The 22,513-nt window shown below is 39.6% G+C and overlaps 1 protein-coding gene across 6 annotated transcripts in view; it reads left to right on the top strand.

Annotated features, from left to right (window-relative positions):
• LOC106084052 (mitogen-activated protein kinase-binding protein 1) overlaps positions 1 to 22,513 on the top strand; it is a 318,040-nt gene that overhangs the window by 36,199 nt on the left and 259,328 nt on the right. For 5 of the 6 annotated variants that reach the window (XM_059364412.1, XM_059364413.1, XM_013247482.2 and 2 more), the window contains one exon: positions 9,440 to 9,982. The exons of the other annotated variant lie outside the window; for it this stretch is intronic. In XM_059364412.1, the coding sequence (XP_059220395.1) occupies positions 9,764 to 9,982 (219 nt within the window). In that variant the 5' untranslated portion in view covers positions 9,440 to 9,763. Of the gene's footprint in view, positions 1 to 9,439; positions 9,983 to 22,513 lie in introns of those variants that run through there. 6 annotated transcript variants of the gene reach the window in all.

Raw genomic sequence — 22,513 nt, forward strand, 5'->3', positions numbered from 1 at the left:
TGGTTCAAATCGGTCCATAACCTGGTATAGCTGCCATATAAACCGATCTTGGGTCTTGACTTCTTGAGCTTTTAGAAGCCGGAATTCTTATCCGATTTGACTGAAATTTTGCGCATAGTGTTTTGATATCACTTCCAACAACTGTGCGAAGTATTGTCCAAATCGGTCTATACCCTGATGTAGCTGCCATATAAACCGATCTGGGATCTAGAGTTCTTGAGCCTCTAGAGAGCGCAATTCTCATCCGATTTGGCACAGATTTTGTACAACGGATTTTCCCATGGACTTCAACATACGTGAGCAATATGGTCTGAATCGATCTATAGCTTGACACAGATGGGAGCGGGAACCGATCTTCCGATTTTGCTTCTGAGCCCCGAATCGGACTTTCACTTGATATAGCTTCTCCTCCGTCCATATTCATTATTCTTTGTTTGCCTAAAAAGAGATACTGTGCAAAGAACTCGACAGATGCGATCCATGGTGGAGGGTATATAAGATTCGGACCGGCCGAACTTAGCACGCTCTTCTTGTTTTTTTTTTAATTCCCTTATTTTTTAATTCCCTTATATTATTTGCTTATGATATGAAACGACCTTTGGCACTAAGATAATCTGTTAATATCTTTAGCAAACCTTTATCAGACCACATCCAATTGAAAAAGAATAGGAAAAAAAAACACAAAATACTTGTGAGAAAATTTGCATTTTTAGCTCCTCCGAATATGTGCAAATTTAATGGGCGAATAAAAGCAATTGTGCTCTCAGCAAAAGCGAAAAAAAACTTCAATTTCGCTTTTAACGAGACAATGGTGATGTTACGCCAAAAAGTAATCAGAATAGGTGATGGCGTGTTAGTTCTGCGGCTGATAACACACGGGCCCCAAATCTTGGCACAATGTGAGACAGTGGCGCACAGTGGCATTAGGCGAGAACCCCCCTCACACAAGTGCCATAGACAGACAGTTCAAAAGGTGTCATTACCATTCATATAAAATTTTATATTCCATTCGATATCAATTCTTCCCGTACCCTTAGAAGCCTATGTGTTGTCACTTCTTTGCAAACGAAAGACCCGAAATTATTGATAAGATTGTGTGCAAAGGTTCTACATTGACAGGAAAAATACAAACGAAAATAAACTCAAATATCGAATAGAAAACCATTCTAAACGCTCTAAGCGTTCTCTGGAGACAGTATAGCAATCGTCATTTTTGTTTGGAATGAAATTAGTTCGACTATCTAAAACCCATTGAGAGAAAAAGTTGAAGCGAGCTTCGCTGTTGGCTTCAACGCCAACTGCTACAGCTATTGTTTATTTTTTGTTGTAGCCTCTTTTTTTCTTGTTATCATCGGCCAGAAAAAAAGTTTTTGTATAATTTTTTCAATTTTTTTTATTGTTTTTTGCTTCTCCATTTTTTAAATAAGAGGTGTCATTATCACGGCAACAACTACAAACATTTGATGACTTTTCAGTTTATATTTTGCGCAAAATTGTTTTTTTTTCTTCTTGTTGCTCTTTCTCTAATTTTTATTCCAAACACTGATGTTGAAGAAATCACTTTAGCGTCTGTTTCAGTTTCGGTGTTCTTTTGTTTTTGTATTTTTATATATGGAAAAAGGTTAAAGTAAAAAAAAAACAACAGCAACAAAACGACGATGTTTAGCTTTTATTTTTAATGAAATTACCTCATTTCACTAAAGTTAGATATGCCGGTTTTATTTACGTTGTTTGGTCGGAGGGCTTCTAATTCAAAAATAATTCGTATAAATGTACACCATGTTCGTTACTTGTAGTTTGGGATGTGGGGGCAAATAGATACCGAAAGGGGTTACCACTATCAGTTCGCAACTTTGAAGTGGGTACTGAAGGGGTCATTAACAAGTGGGTATACAGCAAAAAAAAAAAAAAAAAAAAAAACAAAAACGTTGCTTATCTATTTCCAATTAGCACATTCTGACAACAATTCATCAATCAATTTAAATGATATTTTATATAAAGAAAGTTTTTTTTGTTTGGTTTACTCAAGATAGCCAGAAGCACTGGCTTGTGAAATTGTTAGGAATAAGGAATGCCAATCAAAAAATCGCATTAATAGTTTTTTCTATTATTTATTTTTTTAATTTTGTACAAATCGCAAAAATAGAACATAGATATCAGATTCCTGCTCTGCTCTAAAATACCTTTAATTTGAGTCCCATACTGTCGTGGCTGGTAAGTAAGCCTGTTTTGAGGTGGTGTGGTAGATTTCCAGTTTGCCTAGGCCTGAAAGTGAATAGAAGACCCGTACTCTACTTCCAAATAGCTTTTAATTGAACCCCATTTTGTCACGGTCGGTAACTATGTCCGAGTTGGGGGGTGATTGGGGGTGGATCCCTATACACTTAGCCCCACAATTGTGTACCGGATTCATTATATATCTTTAAATCATTTGAGTCCCATATTGATATGATAGGTCTTTCTATCGATTTACCGGTGGTGGGGCGGCCTGAAGCTAACTCACCTAAAATTTGTATAAAACAAATGCAAACAAATTTCATAAGAATTGCTCCACCTACCCGAGATCTGTGGCTTTTGACTATTTTTGAAAATGAATAAGGGTCCGTCCCCCCTTTTGATATCATGAAGTACCTTATTTTCACCACAGGACCATTGTGAACCAGTCGGAACTTGCTATACAATGGGGCGGCGACTAAGACACTAGGACCTAAATATTAATATCTGATTTGTAGTTTACTCTCAAAAAAACTAACCTTTGAGTCACATATTATCCCAATCGGGCCACATGTCCCGATGATGGGATCCTCAGATTCTAATTGCTAATATCATATCAAATTCGTATTACACTCTCAAACACTGTTTATCTGAATCCCATATTGTACTGGTAGGTCTATTTGTCCGTTGGGAACAGTGAATTTTTCTACTCCCAATTTTTATACCCTCCACCATAGGATGGGGGTATACTAATTTCGTCATTCTGTTTGTAATTCCTCGAAATATTCATGCAAGACCCCATAAAGTATATATATTCTTGATCGTCATTACATTTTAAGTTGAACTAGCCATGTCCGTCCGTCTGTTCGTCTGTCTGTCTGTCGAAAGCACGCTAACTTTCGAAGGAGTAAAGCTAGCCGCTTGAAATTTTGCACAAATACTTCCTATTAGTGTAGGTCGGTTGGGATTGTAAATGGGCTATATCGGTCCATGTTCTGATATAGCTGCCATATAAACCGATCTGGGATCTTGACTTCTTGAGCCGCTAGAGGGCACAATTCTTATCCAATTTGGCTGAAATTTTGCATGAGGTGTTTTGTTATGACTTTCAACAACTGTGCTAAGAATAGTTTAAATCGGTTCATAACCTAATATAGCTGCCATATAAACCGATCTTGGGTCTTGACATCTTGAGTCTCTAAAGGGAGCAATTCCAATATGATTTGGCTGAAATATAGCATGACGTGTTTTGTTATGACTTCCAACAATTGTATTAAGAATGGTTCAAATCGGTCCATAACCTGATATAGGTGCCATATAAACCGATCTGGGATCTTGACTTCTTGAGCCGCTAGAGGGCACAATTCTTATCCAATTTGGCTGAAATTTTGCATGAGATGTTTTATTCCAACAACTGTGCTGAGTATGGTTGAAATCGGTCCATAACCTGATGTAGCTGTCATATAAACCTATCTGGGGTCTTAACTTCTTGAGCGTTAAGAGTGCGCAATTCCTATCCGATTTGGCTGAAATTTTGCACGACGCGTTTTGTTACGACTTCCAACAACTTTTTTAAGAATAGTTCAAATCGGTCCATAACCTGATATAGCTGCCATATAAACCAATCTGGGATCTTGACTTCTTGAGCCACTAGAGGACGCAATTATTATCCGACTTGGCTGAAATTTTGCATGAGGTGTTTTGTTATGACTTTCAACAACTGTGCTAAGAATAGTTTAAATCGGTTCATAACCTGATATAGCTGCCATATAAACCGATCTGGGGTCTTGACATCTTGAGTCTCTACAGGGAGCAATTCCAATACGATTTAGCTGAAATATTGCATGACGTGTTTTGTTATGACTTCCAACATTTGTATTAAGAATGGTTCAAATCGGTCCATAACCTGATATAGCTGCCATATAAACCGATCTGGGGCCTTGACTTCTTGAGTCACTAGAGGGCGCAATTATTATCCGATTTAGCTGAAATTTTGCATTACATGTTTTATGATAACTTTCAACAACTGTGCTAAGAATGGTTCAAATCGGTCCATAACATGATATAGCTGCCATATAAACCGATATAGGATCTTGACTTCTTGAGCCTCTAAAGGACGCAAGTATTATCCGATTTGGCTGAAATTTTGTCCAACGGCTTCTCTCATGATCTTTAAAATACGTGGCGAATATGGCATAAATCGGGTTAGAGCCTAATACAGCTCCCCTATAAACAGATCTCTCTTTTTGACTTCTTCAGCTCCTGAAGTGCGCAATTCTTACTAGATTTGGACCTTTAAGACCTTTTTTGTTAGTCCTATATTATCCCGATCGCTCTACATGTCCCGTTGGGTATGTTTGGGGATTGGTCTACCCCAATATATTTGGTCATTGACACTCATATCGTATACATCTCCTAATTCCAAATACCTTGTATTTGATACCCACATTATCCCAATGGGTAATCATGTCGGTAAAGATGTTCTGTTGGGCCGACCCCACAGATATTTGGCGCCAAATTTGTATGAGTATATCGAATTCGTATATACGAGTATATCGAAACCGCCCTCGACTGTCGCAGATCTCTCAACGAGGTGGCTGAAAAGTTCAAAATTCAAATTTCAGCAGACGAGCTTGCGAGACTAGGAACTACTATACGCAGTTCAGGGACACTGGAATCTGTGGGTATGCCTCTAGCTAAGTTTTCAGAACCAGGCCCGAAGGGCAACGAATGATAGATGGTCACAAAGAGGAGTTTGTGAGCATTCCAAAACTATGTGGCCTCATCTAAACTTGAAGGGGTCTACTGCTTTGCTGTCATTGGCTAGAACTGACGTCTCAGTCATTGTGTCCGTCAAGACAGGTCACTGTCTAATCGGAAGACATGCTGACAGACTAAAAGTTGCCAGCGACGACTTTTACAGAAGCTGTGAGAACATCGTGGAAGAAGAAAGAACACCTTCTGTGTTCCGCACTTTAGGTTCTCATTTCTTTGAGAACCTGTCTGATTTAGTGGATGTGAACATTCGCAAGTAAGTGGGCTTTTTAAATCGATGTGGATGGTTCAACGAAAGGAACTAGAAGGCATCTTCCTTCTTCTGTTCCTGCGGTATCACAATGGACGAAAGCGTCTAAGTGAGTCTGATAGCAGACTGCCAATTAAACCTAACCTAACCTAACCATATCGAATTCGTACACTAATTTTAAATACCTTTCATTTTATACCCATATTACCCAATCGGCAAATAAGTAATTGTGAAGGGTCTTGGGGCCAAATTTTTATTTTACATTCGCACGTGCCTTTCATTTACCCATTCCCACTTTGTTCCATACGGTAAACATGCTTGTTTGAGTGTATTTTGGGGTGGTCCGTTCCCCCAGGGTATTTCACCCCAAGTTTTATATCAAGGTTTCGTCTGGAAACTCTGATTTCATTATTTGATCATTGCTGGCATTTCAGAGATTCGGTAAAGATAGGTTTTATGGATAACGGTTTTGAGTATTGGAAAGCTACATCAGACCGATTTGATGTAAACACAACACCACATGTTGAATTTTAGCCAAACCGGGCGACAATTATGCTCACTAGGTGCTTTAGAAGTAAGATCGCAAAATTGGGTTATATAGAGCCGACCACATGAATAATAAATGTTTGTGCAGAATTCTAACGAATAGCTATGTAGATAATGCACTCATAGAAAAGAGGTTAATTTTTACTGCACAAAATGTTTCTATCAGCAGCCTTATGTTTAAGTGTTCCATATCTAAAGTGTGTGTCATATAGAGGAAACCTATTCGGTAGTGGGATTTATTTATTTCCAAAGTGGCTCCTATTGCATCTTCACTGCCTCCACCTGTGGCTTTACAATTGTAAAGATTTACTCGAAGAAATCAGAGCAAGAACACAGTTTAGATTCTACGTCACTGTTCCATTAGACTCATCGTTTCTGGTGGAAAGGAGTTTATCCTCACAAGATTCCTTTCAATTCTAAATAAAGTTTACAGAGAGTAGGCACCATACCCCCCAAAGGCAGGGCATTTAAGGTGTGAATATTTCCTCCTTCAATGTCCTTTGCACGGTATCTCTTTCACGGCAAACTAAAGATAACGGATAAGAATTCCTAGGCTGTTTGAGCTATAGCAGGTCATGGAACGATTCGGACCATACTTGGTTTGGATGTTGGACACCATTACCGTTACAATCCAATTTTTCTGGGGGGTGCCAAAACTCTCTGAGATGTACAAAAATTAGAAAAAATTGTCGAATATAATGTTGTTTTGAGAGTTCTGGGGGAGGAGGCTAAATCTATTTTGGAGAATGCTTAGCCCGCCCTCAGAGGCGTTTATTTGCTTATGTTGGAGACCATAGTGAAAGTCATTGTGCAAAATTTCAGTCAAATCGAATAAGAATTGCGCCCTTTAGTGACCCAAGAAATAAAATCGGAAGTTCGATTCATATGGGAGCTATATCAGGTTGTGGACCGATTGAGACCATATATGGCACGTGTGTTAAAGGTCTTAGCAAAAGTTGTTGTGTCAAATTTTAGCCAAGTCAGATAGGAATTGCGCCCTCTGGGGGCTCAAAAAGTGCAATCGGGAGATCGGTTTATATGGGAGTTATATCAGATTTAGGTTGTGGACCGATTCAGACCACATATGAGACGTGTGTTAAAGGTCTTAGGAAAAGTTGTTATCCAAGTCGAATCAAAAGTATAGGTAGACCATCTGATGCAATTGAACATTTAATCCCTATGGGCAATGCCAGACAATGTTTTTTTTTTATCAGTATTGTACTGAGATGGGAGCTTTTCTTTGCCCAAGAAATGGTTACCTATTGCTAGCCTGTTCAATTGGACCTGTTGTGGATTTTGGGCCTTCATCCAGCCAAATGTCTGCTGACTGTCCGTAGTTAATTATGCCACTATTCCAGCAATAGTTCTGCCGTTATAGCAAAATGTTTTAGATAACGGAATTTTAATTTGCGCGCAATTCTCTTGTTTGTGGATAAAATGTATTTTGCTTTGAAACCCTGTTTTTGGCTTCAAGAATACTTGCGCGTAATGTACTTTTTTTAAACAAACAATGTATGCTTCAATGGCAGAATAATTCGTTTGCTATCATAACAAATTGGGTTTTCGTCATATTTTTGCTAAAACAGCATACAAAAACGGCTGTTTTACCTAACTTTTTTGCAATGTTGAATTTCGTTGAGTGCTCCTAATTTCAATTCTGTTAATTAACTTTTTGATTTGGCCGAGTTTTGATATAGGAATGTTTATACCTCAGCGCAGAGGTTAGAATGTCCGCCTATGATGCTGAACGCCTGGGTACGCATACTGGCGAGACCATCAAAAACAAAAAAAAAATTCAGCGGTGGTTTTCCCCTCCTAATGCTGGCAACATTTTTGAGGTACTATGCCATGTAAAACATCTCTCCAAAGAGGGGTCGCAATGCGGCACGCCGTTCGGACTCGGCTATAAAAAGGAGGCCCCTTATCATTGAGCTTAAACATGAATCGGACTGCACTCATTGATATGTGAGAAGTTTGCCACTGTTTCTTAGTGGAATGTTCATGGGCAAAATTTGCATTTGCATACCCTACACCACCAATGTCGTACAAGGTATTATAGATTTGTGCATTTGTTTGCAACGCTAAAAAGGAGAAGAGCTAGACCCATTGATAAGCATACCGATCGACTCAGAATCACTCTCTGATTCGATTTAGCCATGTCCGTCTGAGAGTCCATGTATTCAAAGTGGAGGTCGTATTTGTTGTCCAATCATCACGAAATTTTGCACAAATTACTTTTTTGGCCCAAGGACGAAAGCTATTGATTTTGATCAATAGCTATTGATCTTAACATATTTGCAATATTTCATCAAAATCGGTTTAGATATAGCTCCCATATATATGCATCGCCCGATTTGCACTTAAATGGCCGTTGTAGCTTAAATTTTCAACCGCTCTGCACATAATTTGGCACGGATTGTTTTGCTACTGATCTTAACATATTTGCAATATTTCATCAAAATCGGTTCAGATTTAGATATAGCTCCCATATATATGCATCGCCCATCATGCATTTAAATTGCCGTAATAGCTACAATTTTGAACCGATCTGCACAAAACTTGGCACGGATTGTTTTCTTACTGATCTTGATATATCTGCAAATTTTTATCCAAATAGGGTCAGATTTAGATATAGCTCGCATATATGTATCGCCCGATTTGCACTTAAACGGCCATAGTAGCTACAATTTTCAACCGATCTGGAATGAAATGTTTTCTTACTGATCTTGACATATCTGCAAATTTTCATCAAAATCGGTTCAGATTTAGATATAGCTCCCATATATATGTATCGCCCGATTTATACTTATAAGGCTGTAATAAACACAATTTGCAACCAATCTGCACAAAATTTGGCACGGATTGTTTTGTTACTGATCTTAACATATCAATAGCTATTGATCTTAACATATTTGCAATATTTCATCAAAATCGGTTTAGATATAGCTCCCATATATATGCATCGCCCGATTTGCACTTAAATGGCCGTTGTAGCTTAAATTTTCAACCGCTCTGCACAAAATTTGGCACGGATTGTTTTGCTACTGATCTTAACATATTTGCAATATTTCATCAAAATCGGTTCAGATTTGGATTTAGCACATATTTATCTTCGAATTTGCACTTATATGGCCTTAGTAACAACAATTTTCAAACGATCTGTTTAATAGTCGGTTCAGATTTAGATATAGCTCTCACATACATATATATTTATATATTGCCCGAATTTATAATTTTAGGGTAGGTGTAGGGTATTATATAGTCGGCTCCGCCCGACTTTTGCCTTTCCTTACTGGTTTGTATTCAAATTTACTAAAATTTGGGTTGGTATGTGATGTTAGTTCTTTCTGAAATATATATTCTTGAATTTTACTACACCCAAAAGCAAAGTCCCATCCATAACAATTTAGTTTAACACACAAATGTTGTATTCCATGTAGTGAGGTCGCTTGTCCAAACACATATTCTCTGAGTTTTTGCGGTGTGCCTGCCTCGACTGTCGCTTAGGTCTCATTCATTATGTGAGTATTAAATCATTTCCGGTGAGATTCTATCAACACAACAAACAACAGCAAGCAAATTCGACAACCGTAATTTACGGCTTCTAATCGCCAAGCGAGTAAAGCCACCCGCTAAAATAGAATAATCGACTAGGTTCTCTTCCCTACCCCATGGGCTCAATTAGGCTCGAACTAACAATATAATAACAATAAGAGGCGACAATGAAAACCTGTGAAAATGTGAACAACAACAACAGCAACTAATAATTATGACAAATTTATGCAACCAACAACAACGACAAAGAAAAAAAGAAAGTCCATGGAAGAAAAAAGAAATTCAATAACAACAGCGGCTAAGCAACATAAAAAGTGATTCCATGCAATTCAGTGAAATCTGTTATTGAAAGTGTTATGTTTTACTGACAACAATAACAATCATCCCTCCCTTCTCCCGCCCTACAACTGCAAAGTCGCAACAATGTATTCCAATCACCATAATCCAACAATGAGGCGTATAACACCTCTGACCAACAACTCCCCCTTTGGTTATGGCCCACAGAGATCGGTATCAACATCAGCCTTAAATACTCCCTTCAGCGCTCCAGCTCATCTGATGCAGGCTGCTTTTGAATATCCAACCGTACCAATGGTGCACAAAGTTTCATCCAGGCCGCTAAATTATGAACGAACAGACAAAGTAAGTTCGGTTTTGAGTTAGCTTGAGCTGCTTCAAATTGCAAAAGTAATTCTTTTGTAATTTTCATTATGGAAATTTATTAACTTTTAATTGATGGTGATGGGGAAGAGCTTTAATTTGAAAAGTTTTTTTTTTTATAAGAGCGAGAGGGGGTATGCTATTGAACCAATTGAGGATTGTTTTTTGTGTAAAACTAATGCTTGTGGCAATGCACTTTGGTATAGGCGAGTTGAAAATCTCTTCAGCAGCGAACTCTTAATGTGGTCATGTGGGTCACAAGTGTTGTAATAAATTTCATTTGCCTCTGAAATCATTTTGAGTTTTATGAAGCTTTAATTAAATATCAACCATGAAGAGATGTAAGTGATTTAGTATTAGGAGGAAACAAATTATTTTCTCTTCTTTTGGGGGGAAAGACATATTTTATGGTTTTATTTCTAAAGTTTGAGTTCAAAATGCAAAAAATATGAACAAAATATTTTTTGTTAATATTCCATTGCAGGATATTCTCCGGCTTTAGACCATTGTTTAATGCTTTCTATTCAAAGAATAGCATAGCAAAAACAGCAAAAGGTGTGTAGTTGCTAGAAGCATTTGACTGGTTTCCTGTATCGCGATTTCAGGAGATGTAAAATGGATCATGGTGCTTTACAACCATTTCAACTGTGTCAACAAATGTCACGTAAGCAAGACCGATGACTGGTCCGCCCGACGCAGAAGAACTCCTCTTGGTGCACTCGTCCGCCCTCTCATTTCCTGGAATCCCCTCATGCCCAGGAACCCATGTCAGCGTCACATGGTGGGCCCGGAGTCTATCCAGGGATTCAAAACATTCCGCCACTCATCACATAAATTCTGAGTTTCGAGGGCGGTAGGCCCCTTGCCAGGATTTCTCTTGCGGTTACTGCAATGGCACAGACCTCTGCCTGAAAGACCGTGCACTCGTCCGGCAGTCTTAGAGTCATACTGATATTGAGTGCATCAGAGAAGACCCCCAATCCAGTCCCTGCCTCCATCTTGTAGCCATGTGTGTAGATCGAGGTCTCATCCTCCTCAAGTACACAATCCGCCCTCCATTCATCCCTCTTAGGAAAACGAATCGCGAGTCCACTCACTCCAGTCGGCACTGGTGCCAGGTAGTCGGAGATCCTCCTCAGTCTACCCTCCGTATCCATAACACCCAAAATTGAACTGTGGCAGCAACCATCCTCCTTCAGCATGCCGAGCCCTCTCAGCCTAAGCGCGACCCTGGCGGCGCACTTCCATATATAGGCCCCAATGGGCTGCATGGCCTCCAGGCCTGTCTACGGTGCGGATTACAGCGTCCCTGAGATCTCGACGCAGGCCAGTCTCTGGACTTTCTCGAACTCCTTTGCACTTGTCCTCTTTCCTACGGCGTCCCACCATACCAGTGATTCATATGCCAGTACAGTAAATCATCTTGGGAGTCACCCCCCACTTCCTACGGAACATCCTTCTGCAGGAGTAAAATGCGCACAGTGAATTACAGCTTCTTTCCTCAATGTTCCTCTTCCAGGACAGTTTCAAATCGAGGATTATGCCAAGGTACTTCGCCTCCTTCGACAGTCGCAGGGTGACCCCGTCCAAGGACGGGAGTCTGAATTCCGGTATCTTATATCTACGCGTAAAGAGCACCAGCTCCATCTTCCCTTGGTTGGTCCTCAGTGACGCTTCCATGATCTAGCTGATCGTTGTCAGAAACTTGCCTCGGACCAGCAGCACGACTTCGTCCGCATAAGCGTAATGCTCGTGCCGTCCCCACCGAGATCGCATTACAAACAAGCAAAAGCATGCCCACAATACTTGTTACCAAATTCGGTTATCAGATTGTAATCCCAAACTCCTTTCATTAAAGTCCCATATTGTCCCGGTCGGTCTGCATATCCGTTTTGGGGATTTATGGTCACCGTCCGACATTTGGTCCTTAACATTACTAACGGATTCATATCCTTCTTTCAAACTCCTTTCATTTGAGTCCCATATTGTTCCGGCCGACCGGCTGCCCTGCCACTTGGTGCCTAATTCTAATATCTGGTTCGTTTTTTCTTTCTGATAACCTTTGATTTGAGTCTCATATTGTCTCGAAAGGTCTACATATTTTATTGCGGGTCCCGCTTGGCTTCGAGATTGGTACACAAGTTTTTGCCCTACACCCGAATACCTTTCAATTGAGTCACATATTACCCCGATGGGAATATCCGTTGGGCACATTTTGGGAGTCTGGCCCCAAATACTGTTACAAATTTCGCATTATCACCACAAACACCATTGTATGGTGTTTGGGGCAATTAAATATTATAAAGCCTATTATTACATCCAGACCAAGACCATTATTACATCAAGAAAATCGGTTCAGCTGATCCAGCTGTCTGAACCCAGTCCGAGGACGTATTATGGTTGGCATAACATCAACCGATAATTTGTACTTTAGCTAAGGTTCATATGTAATGGGTTCTGATCTCTCAATCCAAACGAATTTTTGGGGGAGCTATCAGAGTAATCCAAACTATTTCATATAAATTTAAAGAAAATATAAATTTTTCGTCCCTATGATCATGTTAATAATGCTTATCTTATTTTCTCTTTGCAGGTACGTACAATAATCAATCATTGTGAACTAAATAGAATAAGGTACATTTAACACACATAATGTAATTTTATTTAATGTGTATAGTATACGTCTTTTATCATATCAAGCTTAGAATTTGGTCCTTACTACCTAGGGCATTTTAACAGTAGTAGTAGTCTGTGGCCAATGTTACACATATTTTATTGGGATGCCCAAAAAGTAATTGCGGATTTTTTAAAAGAAAGTAAATGCATTTTTAATAAAACTTAGAATGAACTTTAATCAAATATACTTTTTTACCCTTTTTTTCTAAAGCAATGCAATAACAGAGTCACAAGTTGTGAAAAAATTTGTCAACGCCGACTATATGAAAAATCCGCAATTACTTTTTGGGCAACCCAATAGCTCAATGTTATGCCACATGCGGCAGATTAAAGACTCTGGTGTCACAGCACACATTTTTGCTGTTTTCACTAACAGATTTCTCTTCTTGTACCGCTGTCGGCTATTTGTGATGGTCGCATATAACAGGGCAATAACAGGGCCCTATGCCACCTTATCCCTATCCCACAATTTGGCCACCTGTTCCTTAGCATATGTCTAATCCAGTATCTTAGGATCGAGGCAATCCGGAACTGGTCTAAGCATATCGCTGAGCGATTCGTATGGTACCCCCTCTTGAGTACAAAGGACTTAAGGCTTATAAGTCTATGGAGTTTTGGTTCCTCATAACTTGTCCTGCCGGTCTTGTTTAAAAACACCACACTTTGTGTCCATAGTGGCATGAGGCTGATTAAAATCTACACCCTCTTTTCAACCTGACCTAACCTAACCTGACAGGAAGAGACTATAGAACACCTTCTGTGTGTGTGTCCCGCACTAGCAGTTAGAAGGTGTTCCACTTTAGCTTCTTATTTCTTTGAGAACCTGTCTGATTAAGCGGATGTGAACATTCGCAAGTTATTAGTCTTTTTAAATCGAAATGGATGGTTCAACGGTAGGAACAAGAAGGCATATTCCTTCTTCTGTTCCTGTAGTATCACAATGGAGTCAATGGAGTCTGATGGCAGACTGCTACCTAAACCTAACCTAACCTACCTTCTGACAGAAAATATTGTTGCTGTTGTAGCAATGTGTTATACACTGAGGTGGTAGCCCTTGCCGATGAAGAACTCCATCTGTTCAATCCGGTACGTACAACCGGCTGCCATGGAATTGACAATGTGTTGGTGTCATGTGCTTATATAAAAAAAAATTATAAATTTCTGCATAATGTCTCGTGTAAAAATCCAACCTAATTTGAGTTTCTGCCTCTCTTATGTTTATATCAAATGGTAAAACATTTAAACGTTTCTTTTATATATACCCGACAAGTATGAAGATAAGACTTTTTCAGCCCGAGCTCAGTTATTAATTAGTTTTGTGCTATAATTGCCACCATTTGTTTTATGGTATGTGACACAAAAATCACACACACACAACCACTTGAGCAATGACTTGTTTTCTTTCCATCTTAATTGTAGCCATCATTTAATAAAAATAATTTCTTAATTTTATAACGGCCAAGATCCAATTGAGTTTCGCTATCTCTTTACGCTGCGCTAAGAAAACTGAAGAAAATTTCCACTTTTCACATTGGAAGCTACCTATGCTGGCTTCTTTCTCTGGCATTCAGTGATTATTGATGGAGTTGTAGCTTTTTATTGCCATTATTAAATGGCTTTGATTTGTTTTTTTTTTTCACAGTTTTTTCGCCTCCCTGAGTTTCCCACTCACTCAACGTTGTAAACAGCACTCACTGCCTTCCTTTCAAAGACATTCACTTTTTACGTGGCAAATTTTTTTGTTTTTGATTTTTTTATTACATTAATTTTTTCATTTTTACTATGTAATAACTACAACAACAACAACTAAAAATACCCACAATGTTTGCTTGTCTGTGGAGTGTCGAACGCTTTATGAGCAGCGCTGCAATTAAAGTTTGACGCCTCTTAATGTGTTTTTTATCAAAACAACTTTATCGAATTTTTCATTTTGTTTAATGTCTGTTCAATGCCTTGTCAGACAGTTGGTGGTCTTCGTGAGAAGCAGCTTAGCCGGGCATTACCAAATAGTTAATCCTGATGTGTTTTTCCTGAGCAAACCGGCAGTAATCGGAATTCAGACACAAGTCTCGGTTTTCATTAATACGAAACCATACTTAAAATTTTACGAATTGTTTTTAAATTTTATAATTGTTTGTGAATTATGTGAATGATAGTAGTAAGGCTGTGGTTAGAATTCAATTGCGACCAAAAGCATTTTTAGTCTCCACATTATGTTTCTATCATAATTTTGACTGTAGTAGTTGTTGCTATTGCTGCAGTGTGTGGTACACTGAGGCGGTAGCCCTTGCCAATGAAGAATTCCATTGGGTCAATCCGAAATGTGCAACCGGCTGCCATGGGATGTAATGTAGTATAACATCTAGGTAAGATTAGTTTGAACAAGTAAAAAGGCATTAAGTTCGGCCGGGCCGAACTTTGGATACCCACCACCTCGGGTATATATCTAAACCCCATTTCGTCACAATCCGGTGAAAATTGGATAACAGCACCCAAATTCGGCACGGACATTGAGTGGTCTAAACGTATTGGTCTTTTGAGCAGATATATCCAATTATAAACCGATCTGAACCATATTAAGGTCGGATATCGTCAGGCTCAGAAAAACGCACTGTTTCAAATTTCAGCTAAATCGGTTTAAAAATTGAGCTTTTTGGGCTTCAGTCCCCTTATCGGCAGATCGGTCTATATAACAGCCAAATATAGTCCGATCAGAACCATATTTAGGTCGGATGTTGAGAGGTCTTAACCTACTCAGTGTTTCGAATTTCAGCGAAATCAGGTAATAAAGCTATATCTAAATATAGTCTGATCTGGACAATATTTAGGTCGGATATCAGGATATCAGCACCGAAAGCGGGGCAATGACAGATAATGCTTCAACGCACTATGCCATTGTGCGTTGGAATCGAAACTAGTAAGGAAACCGCCGTTTGAGAACGGTTAGAGATAACAAATACAAATACAAATTTTGCCCATGAACATTACACTAAGGAACAGCGACAAACTTCTCACATATCAATGAGTACAGTCCGATTCAAGTTTAAGCTCAATGATAAGGGGCCTCCTTTTTATAGCCGAGTCCGAACGGCGTGCCGCAGTGCGTCACCTCTTTGGAGAGAAGTTTTACATGGCATAGTACCTCACAAATGTTGCCAGCATTAAGAGGGGAAAACCACCGCTGAAAATTTTTTCTGATGGTCTCGCCAGGATTCGAACCCAGACGTTCAGCGTCATAGGCGGACATGCTAACCTCTGCGCTACGGTGGCCTCGGTAAGAGATAACTCTTTAAAATTTTGTAAGGTTATCACATCCGCTGTGTTATTGTGATCATAAGTTGCCTGTCTCGGCCAAAGTTCCAAAAAAATTTAAAAGTCGAAAATCCACAAGACCAGAAAAGATATTATAATTATATAGAAGACTTCAAGTGCGCTTTTTTGTAGGAGTTTTTGAGCACTATCCTCGAACAGATTTTCGAAATGCCAAAGTCACCAACATTAGGAAGCCTGCCAACAAGCGCCCCTCTCTTTCTCTACCAGATCAAGACCTTTGGTGGGAATCAAACCCACGACCCCCACTCTGGCAATCCAAGCGCGCTACCAACTTGGCCACCCGGTTCCTAAGGTTACTGTGCTAGTATCAAAGGCTTGCGCAAGACCATTCATTTCTGCTTTCAAGACACACTAACAATCATAGAGTATTTCAAGAACTGAACTCTGTTAAAAAATACAACATTGTATGAGACCTTTGAGAACTGACTCAAACAGATAAACATGACACCATGTTACGAGATTAGTGAATGCATAAAATGAGCCCTTCAGCAAGAAGAAAGATTGATTCGGATTTCAGTGAGTGCATGGTGTACAATGCATGTATTCGGATACATTTTGCTTCAGAAAAAGTACTATTTTTCTTTCTTTCGTAGTACGAAATTTGTACGAGGGCAACGTGATTAGTGTGGCAAAAGCCACTACTGTGGTACAGGGTATTATAACTTAGTGCATTTGTTTGTAACACCCAGGTCGCAGTTTTCATCCGATCATTTTCAAGTTTGGTACAGGCATGTTTTTCAGCCTAGAGATGAAGCATATTGAAATTGAAAAAATCGGTTCAGATTTAGATATAGCTCTTATATATATGTTCGTCCGATTTGCAGTAATAATGTAATAAAATGGTCATTTGTTAATCAATTCCCTCGAAATGTAGCAGGCAGGATTTTCTAATGACTCTCAATATTACTGGCTAGCTCTCATATATATAAATATCGTCCGATTTGTACTCCTAGACCCACTGCAAGCGCATTTATTGACCAATCTTCCCAAAATTTTGTACAATGCTTTCCTCGACGACTTTCACAATATTAATAGAGTTTTCTCGAAATCGGTTTAGATTTAGATATGGCTAACATGTATATGTTTGTCCGATTTTGAGAAATATTGCAATTAAGTGCTCATTTGTTAACCGATTCTCCAGAAATTCGGCAGGAAAGATCTTCTAATCATTTTCAACGTTATTGGTGAATTTCATAAAAATCAGTTCAGATTTAGATATAGCTGTCATATATATATATATATATATATATATATATATATATATATACATATATAGAACATCAGAAAAAAATTTCAGCAGTGGTTTTCCCCTCCTAATGCAGGCGACATTTGTGAGGTACTATACCATGTAAAACTTCTCTCCAAAGAGGTGTCGCACTGCGGCTCGCCGTTCGGACTCGGCTATAAGAAGGAGGCCCCTTATCATTGAGCTTAAACTTGAATCGGACTGCACTCATTGATATGTGAGAAGTTTGCCCCTGTTCCTTAATGGGATGTTCATGGGCAAAATTTACAATTTTTGCTTTGCCCAACGACTACCACAATATCTAAGAAGTTTGCTAGAAATCATCTACTTAACAGTAACTTGTTCGTTTTACTCTATCTTCAGTGTCACTCTTTAGTAGTCTTGATATACAACATCATGTGGGTTCAGTGTTCACGAGTTCAGCAATAACAGTCACCAAGTTTTGTGCAGGACTTTGGTTAGTATTCATGAATTCCACCAGTGCTTTGCCCCGCTTATTAATGTTAGTACTACCCTACCCTGTGGTGAGGGTAAGCAATGCACCCTACTTGTATTTCGTTACCTGTATGTGTTGCTTTCCTCAATAGTCTTTGAATCTTTTTTGGAGCAAGGAGCAATGTTTTCCTTTTTTTTCCAAATCAATTTCCTGACCTTTAACGACGTTCTGACCTGCATTAAAAGACTTTGGTATTTGTTAGGACCCAAAGTTAAATATTTATAAGAACACCATTTAAGATGAACACTCCTTCCAATCAAGTTAAAATTCATTCATTAAAAGCACTCTCTTTATTTAGTTGCAGAATTTTATATCTTTAACTTTACTTCTTTATCTTCGATTGAAATCTTAAGTTGGCACAAACATTTTCTCAGTGTATACTTGCAGTTTGTAAAAGCTTTTGACCACTTCATACATCAACGTATGCTTATTTTTTCCTTCATTAGAACCAATCAGGAAAGTGAAAATCTCAACATGGCCACCATTTCCTTTTGATTAAAAAAAAATCCGGTCATGGAATTCAATGTGTCTGCTGCCAGCATTTATGTATCTTCTAGTTGTCGGCTTTTCCGTGAATTATTGTCTGTGCCTCTCTACGCCTTGCCTCGACATTCTATTCAATGGCACCAGAACAAATGGAAAGTCGGCTGCGTGAAAGTAAAACATAAGCCAGATATGAAACTGAAAAGTATTTTTTGTTTCCTTCTTTTCTCTGCTCAGCCTGCATGCTTATCAAAAATAGCATCCTTTCAATTGAAACGAATGACAATTCTGTAAAAGTATGTTTTTTTATGAATTGCAAAAAAATAAAACAAATAGACAAACGAAAGTAGGAAACAAATAGCATGAAGTGGAAGTCTCCCAACCAAAGGCCGAGAGAGTGGAAAGCAAGGCAAGAAAATATCACAAAAAACATCTCTTTGTAAATTATGAATTTTTAAACAAAATATGGCAAAATTAATGATTCATAAGAGTTCATTGTAACACTGGACAAACGATAGGCAGTGCAATGGAAACAGGGTCCTCAATTGTCTGGCTTAAAAAAAACCGAATTGAACGGAAAATATGACTCCCAATTGATAAGGTGAGCCCAAAAAAACACTTGAAAATAAGGCTGCTTTCCAAAGAAAACTCTTTGAAACATTTTTGTTTTTGTATTAGGATGGCAAGTAAAATTAATGTTTGACAGTTTCCTTTCGAAAAATCTTTTAAGAGGCGATAAATTTATTTCGTTTTCATAACAAAGGCGAAAATGTTGTTTCTTATTATGGCTTTCCTTACATCAAATGTTATTTTCCCAAAATCTTAGAGTTTATTATTTTATGCTTGTAAGATTTTCAAAATCCTCAAGGGACATCTTATTTGTCTTAAAATGGTTAATTTGTAGTAATTCCGGAAGAGCTTTCAAGAAGAGCGCAGAAAAAATACAGGCAGGATTCCATTGCAGTGCACTATGGGCGGAAATTGAAAATTTTCGACAATAATTATATACAATTTAGGCAGCGTTTCCAAACTAAGTGAATTTGTACTTCTTATCAAAAAAAAATTTTACAAATGATTTTGGGAAATATCGCTTCAGATTTAGATATAGCTTTTATCAGATATGTTCTATTATGTCTGCAATAGCCATATCTGTGCTACGATCTTTTCAAAATTTTGCATAAGATCTTCTATTTAATGCAATATGTGCTCAAAATTTCATTCATATCTTTCATCCGATATGCACTATTATGGCTAAAAAGCTAAAAATTTGCTCCGATCTTTTCAAAAATTAGCATGATAATTATTCAAAATTTTATCTAAATCGAATCAAATTTAGATAAAGGTTCCATATATATCTTTCATCCGATATGTCGTCAGTCCTATCATTACAAAATTTGGTATGAGAACTTATTTTTGATGTCTCAGTGGAAAATTTTATCAAAATTGGTTCACATTTAGACATAGCTCCCATGTATATCTTTCCTCCAATATTCCTTTTTTTGGCCATTAAATAACAGTATGTAATTCAATTGGAGGTCACCGCAGGAAGCAGGGGTTAGCATGTCCGCCTATAGCGCCGAACGCCTGGGTTCAAACCCCGGCGTGAACATCAGAAATATTTTCAGCGGTGGTTATTCCCTTAAGCCGCCATTAGACGATAAAACATGTTATATGAGCTGTCACTTTCTTTATTCATAAGACTTGTCTTAAGTACGTCGAATACGAATAGAGCGCACTGTAATCGGCATGTATTCTCATATGTATTGTAATTTTTTTTATAAACTATGTATCTACTTGTATTTTCGATGAAATAAAAGCTCGATTTAATCGAAAAAGTTGCATATATATTCCGAAATCGATTTATCATATTAAAAAATACGAACGAAAAATCGTATCACACGATGTGTACAACTTCTAGAGTTGCTGTTTTTGAAATTATTGTACATATGACATGTCTTATCGTCTAATGGCAGCTTTACTAGTGCTGGCAACATTTGTGAGGTATCCTGTCATGTTAAAACTTCTCTACTATATGGTGTCACTATGGAACACGCCGTTCAGGTTCGGCATATATGGGATTCGTGCTATGGACCCCGCTAACCCCAGAATCAGCGAGCTGAATCGGGAAATAAACAGGGTAGTCAACGAACATAAGCGGAATTTGTGGCTGGAACACTTGGAGCAATGTAACTTAGGCACCGGTGCAGGCAAATTGTGGGCCACTGTTAAGTCTCTCTCGAACCCCGGTAGACGGGACGACAGGACCTCAGTCACTTTTGGCGAGTTAACCGTGACTGATCCGAAGAGATGCGCCAGGTTGTTCAACCGTCAATTTATCGTGCATCCCGAGAGAGACAGGGCAAGGAGGAGAGCCATTCGCCGTATTCGTGGTCTCCGAGCCGATGAACAGCCATCACAATTTACCGTGGGCGAAGTTACGAATGTCATCCGTGGCGCCAAATCTTCCAAGGCGTTGGGCCCCGACGGAATCTCTACATTGATGCTGAAGAATCTGGATTTACCTGGAGTTGAGTACCTTACCACTGTCCTTAACCTGTCATTGAACACTCTTATAGTTCCCGATGTCTGGAAAATGGGCAGAGTGATCCCGCTACTGAAGCCTGGTAAAGACCCGAGTTTGGGGGAGTCGTACAGACCGATCTCCCTTCTCTCACCAGTGGCTAAGACACTTGAGGCATTACTCCTCCCGAGCCTCGTAGGAGAATTTCCATTCGCCGAGCATCAACACGGATTTCGGAGACTGCACAGCACAACAACAGCTTTGCATGCCATCACCACACACATTTGCCGTGGCTTCAATCAACCCAGGCCATGTGATAGGACGGTCCTCGTGGCATTGGACCTATCGAAGGCATTCGACACGGTCAACCATGCCAAATTATTTGAGGACATCGCCAACACGTCCCTCCAGCCAGGCCTTAAACGTTGGGTCGCGAATTATCTGTGTGGCCGCCAGTCATTTGTGGAATTTAGGGATAAGAAGTCAAAACACCGTAGAGTGAAACAGGGAGTTCCCCAAGGTGGGGTGATATCTCCGGCTCTGTTTAACCTCTACCTATCCTCCATCCCACCTCCTCCAGACGGCATAGAGATCGTATCATATGCGGACGACTGTACGATCTTGGCATCAGGCCCCCCACCCATTGATGACATCTGCGATAGGTTGAACGTCTACCTCAACGAGCTTGCCTCATATTTCGCTGCAAGAAATCTGAAGATATCCGCCACCAAATCTTCAGCCACACTGTTCACTACAAATACGCGTGAGGTGAATTCTGAGCTGACTGTGATGGTCGATGGAGAATTGATTCCGACCATCAAGTGTCCCAAAATACTTGGCGTCACATTTGACAGCTCCTACACTTTCTCCCCACATGCCACAGCAATCTGCAATAAAGTCAAAAGTAGAAACAAGGTCCTCAAGTCACTCGCTGGCAGCACTTGGGGTGCAGACAAAGAAACCTTGTTGACCACGTACAAAGCAATTGGCCGGTCTGTGGTAAGTTATGCAGCGCCAGTGTGGTCACGTCAGCTTTGTGACACGCAGTGGAATAATATTCAGATCTGTCAGAATGCCGCCCTCCGAACTGCGACGGGCTGCCTCCTTAGTTCTCATGTGGACCACCTCCACCAGGAGACAAAGATCCTACCAGTGCGAAGACATAACTACATGCTGTCTAAGCAATACCTTTTGGGCTGTTATCGCAGAAATCATCCAAATCATCATCTTGTGGATAGATACCCACCGCCCAAAAGCCTTAAGGTAGATCTACATGATCTAGAGCGTGAGGTCCAGCGCTACAAGAGAGAACCTCTAGATCAAGCGGCATATCAAGCGGGTCTGAACAACATTCATGCAGACACGGTAGCAGACGCGTTAACTGGCTACCGGGTGAATGTAGTCCTTGGAGAACGACCGCCACCCATTGCACCCGAAGAAATCGACCTCCCCGGCAAACCAGAGTGATTCTGGCTCAATTACGTTCCGGCAGATGCTGCCGCCTCAATTCCCACAGAGCTAGGATTGATGCCGACGTGCAAGATGTATGTCCCGACTGTAACCAGGGACCGCATGATACACGTCACCTGTTTAACTGCCCGGCCAGACCCACTCGACTCAGACCCAGATCCCTGTGGACGCACCCCATCTTAGTTGCGGAGTTCCTGGGTCTTGACACTCAACAGAATCAAGCAGACGAAAGATAGTACACAATAAACTGCTACAACAACAACAACAACATAAACAGTAAACATTTTC

This window comes from Stomoxys calcitrans, chromosome 3 (assembly GCF_963082655.1).
Source record: "Stomoxys calcitrans chromosome 3, idStoCalc2.1, whole genome shotgun sequence".
Lineage (NCBI taxonomy): Eukaryota > Metazoa > Arthropoda > Insecta > Diptera > Muscidae > Stomoxys > Stomoxys calcitrans.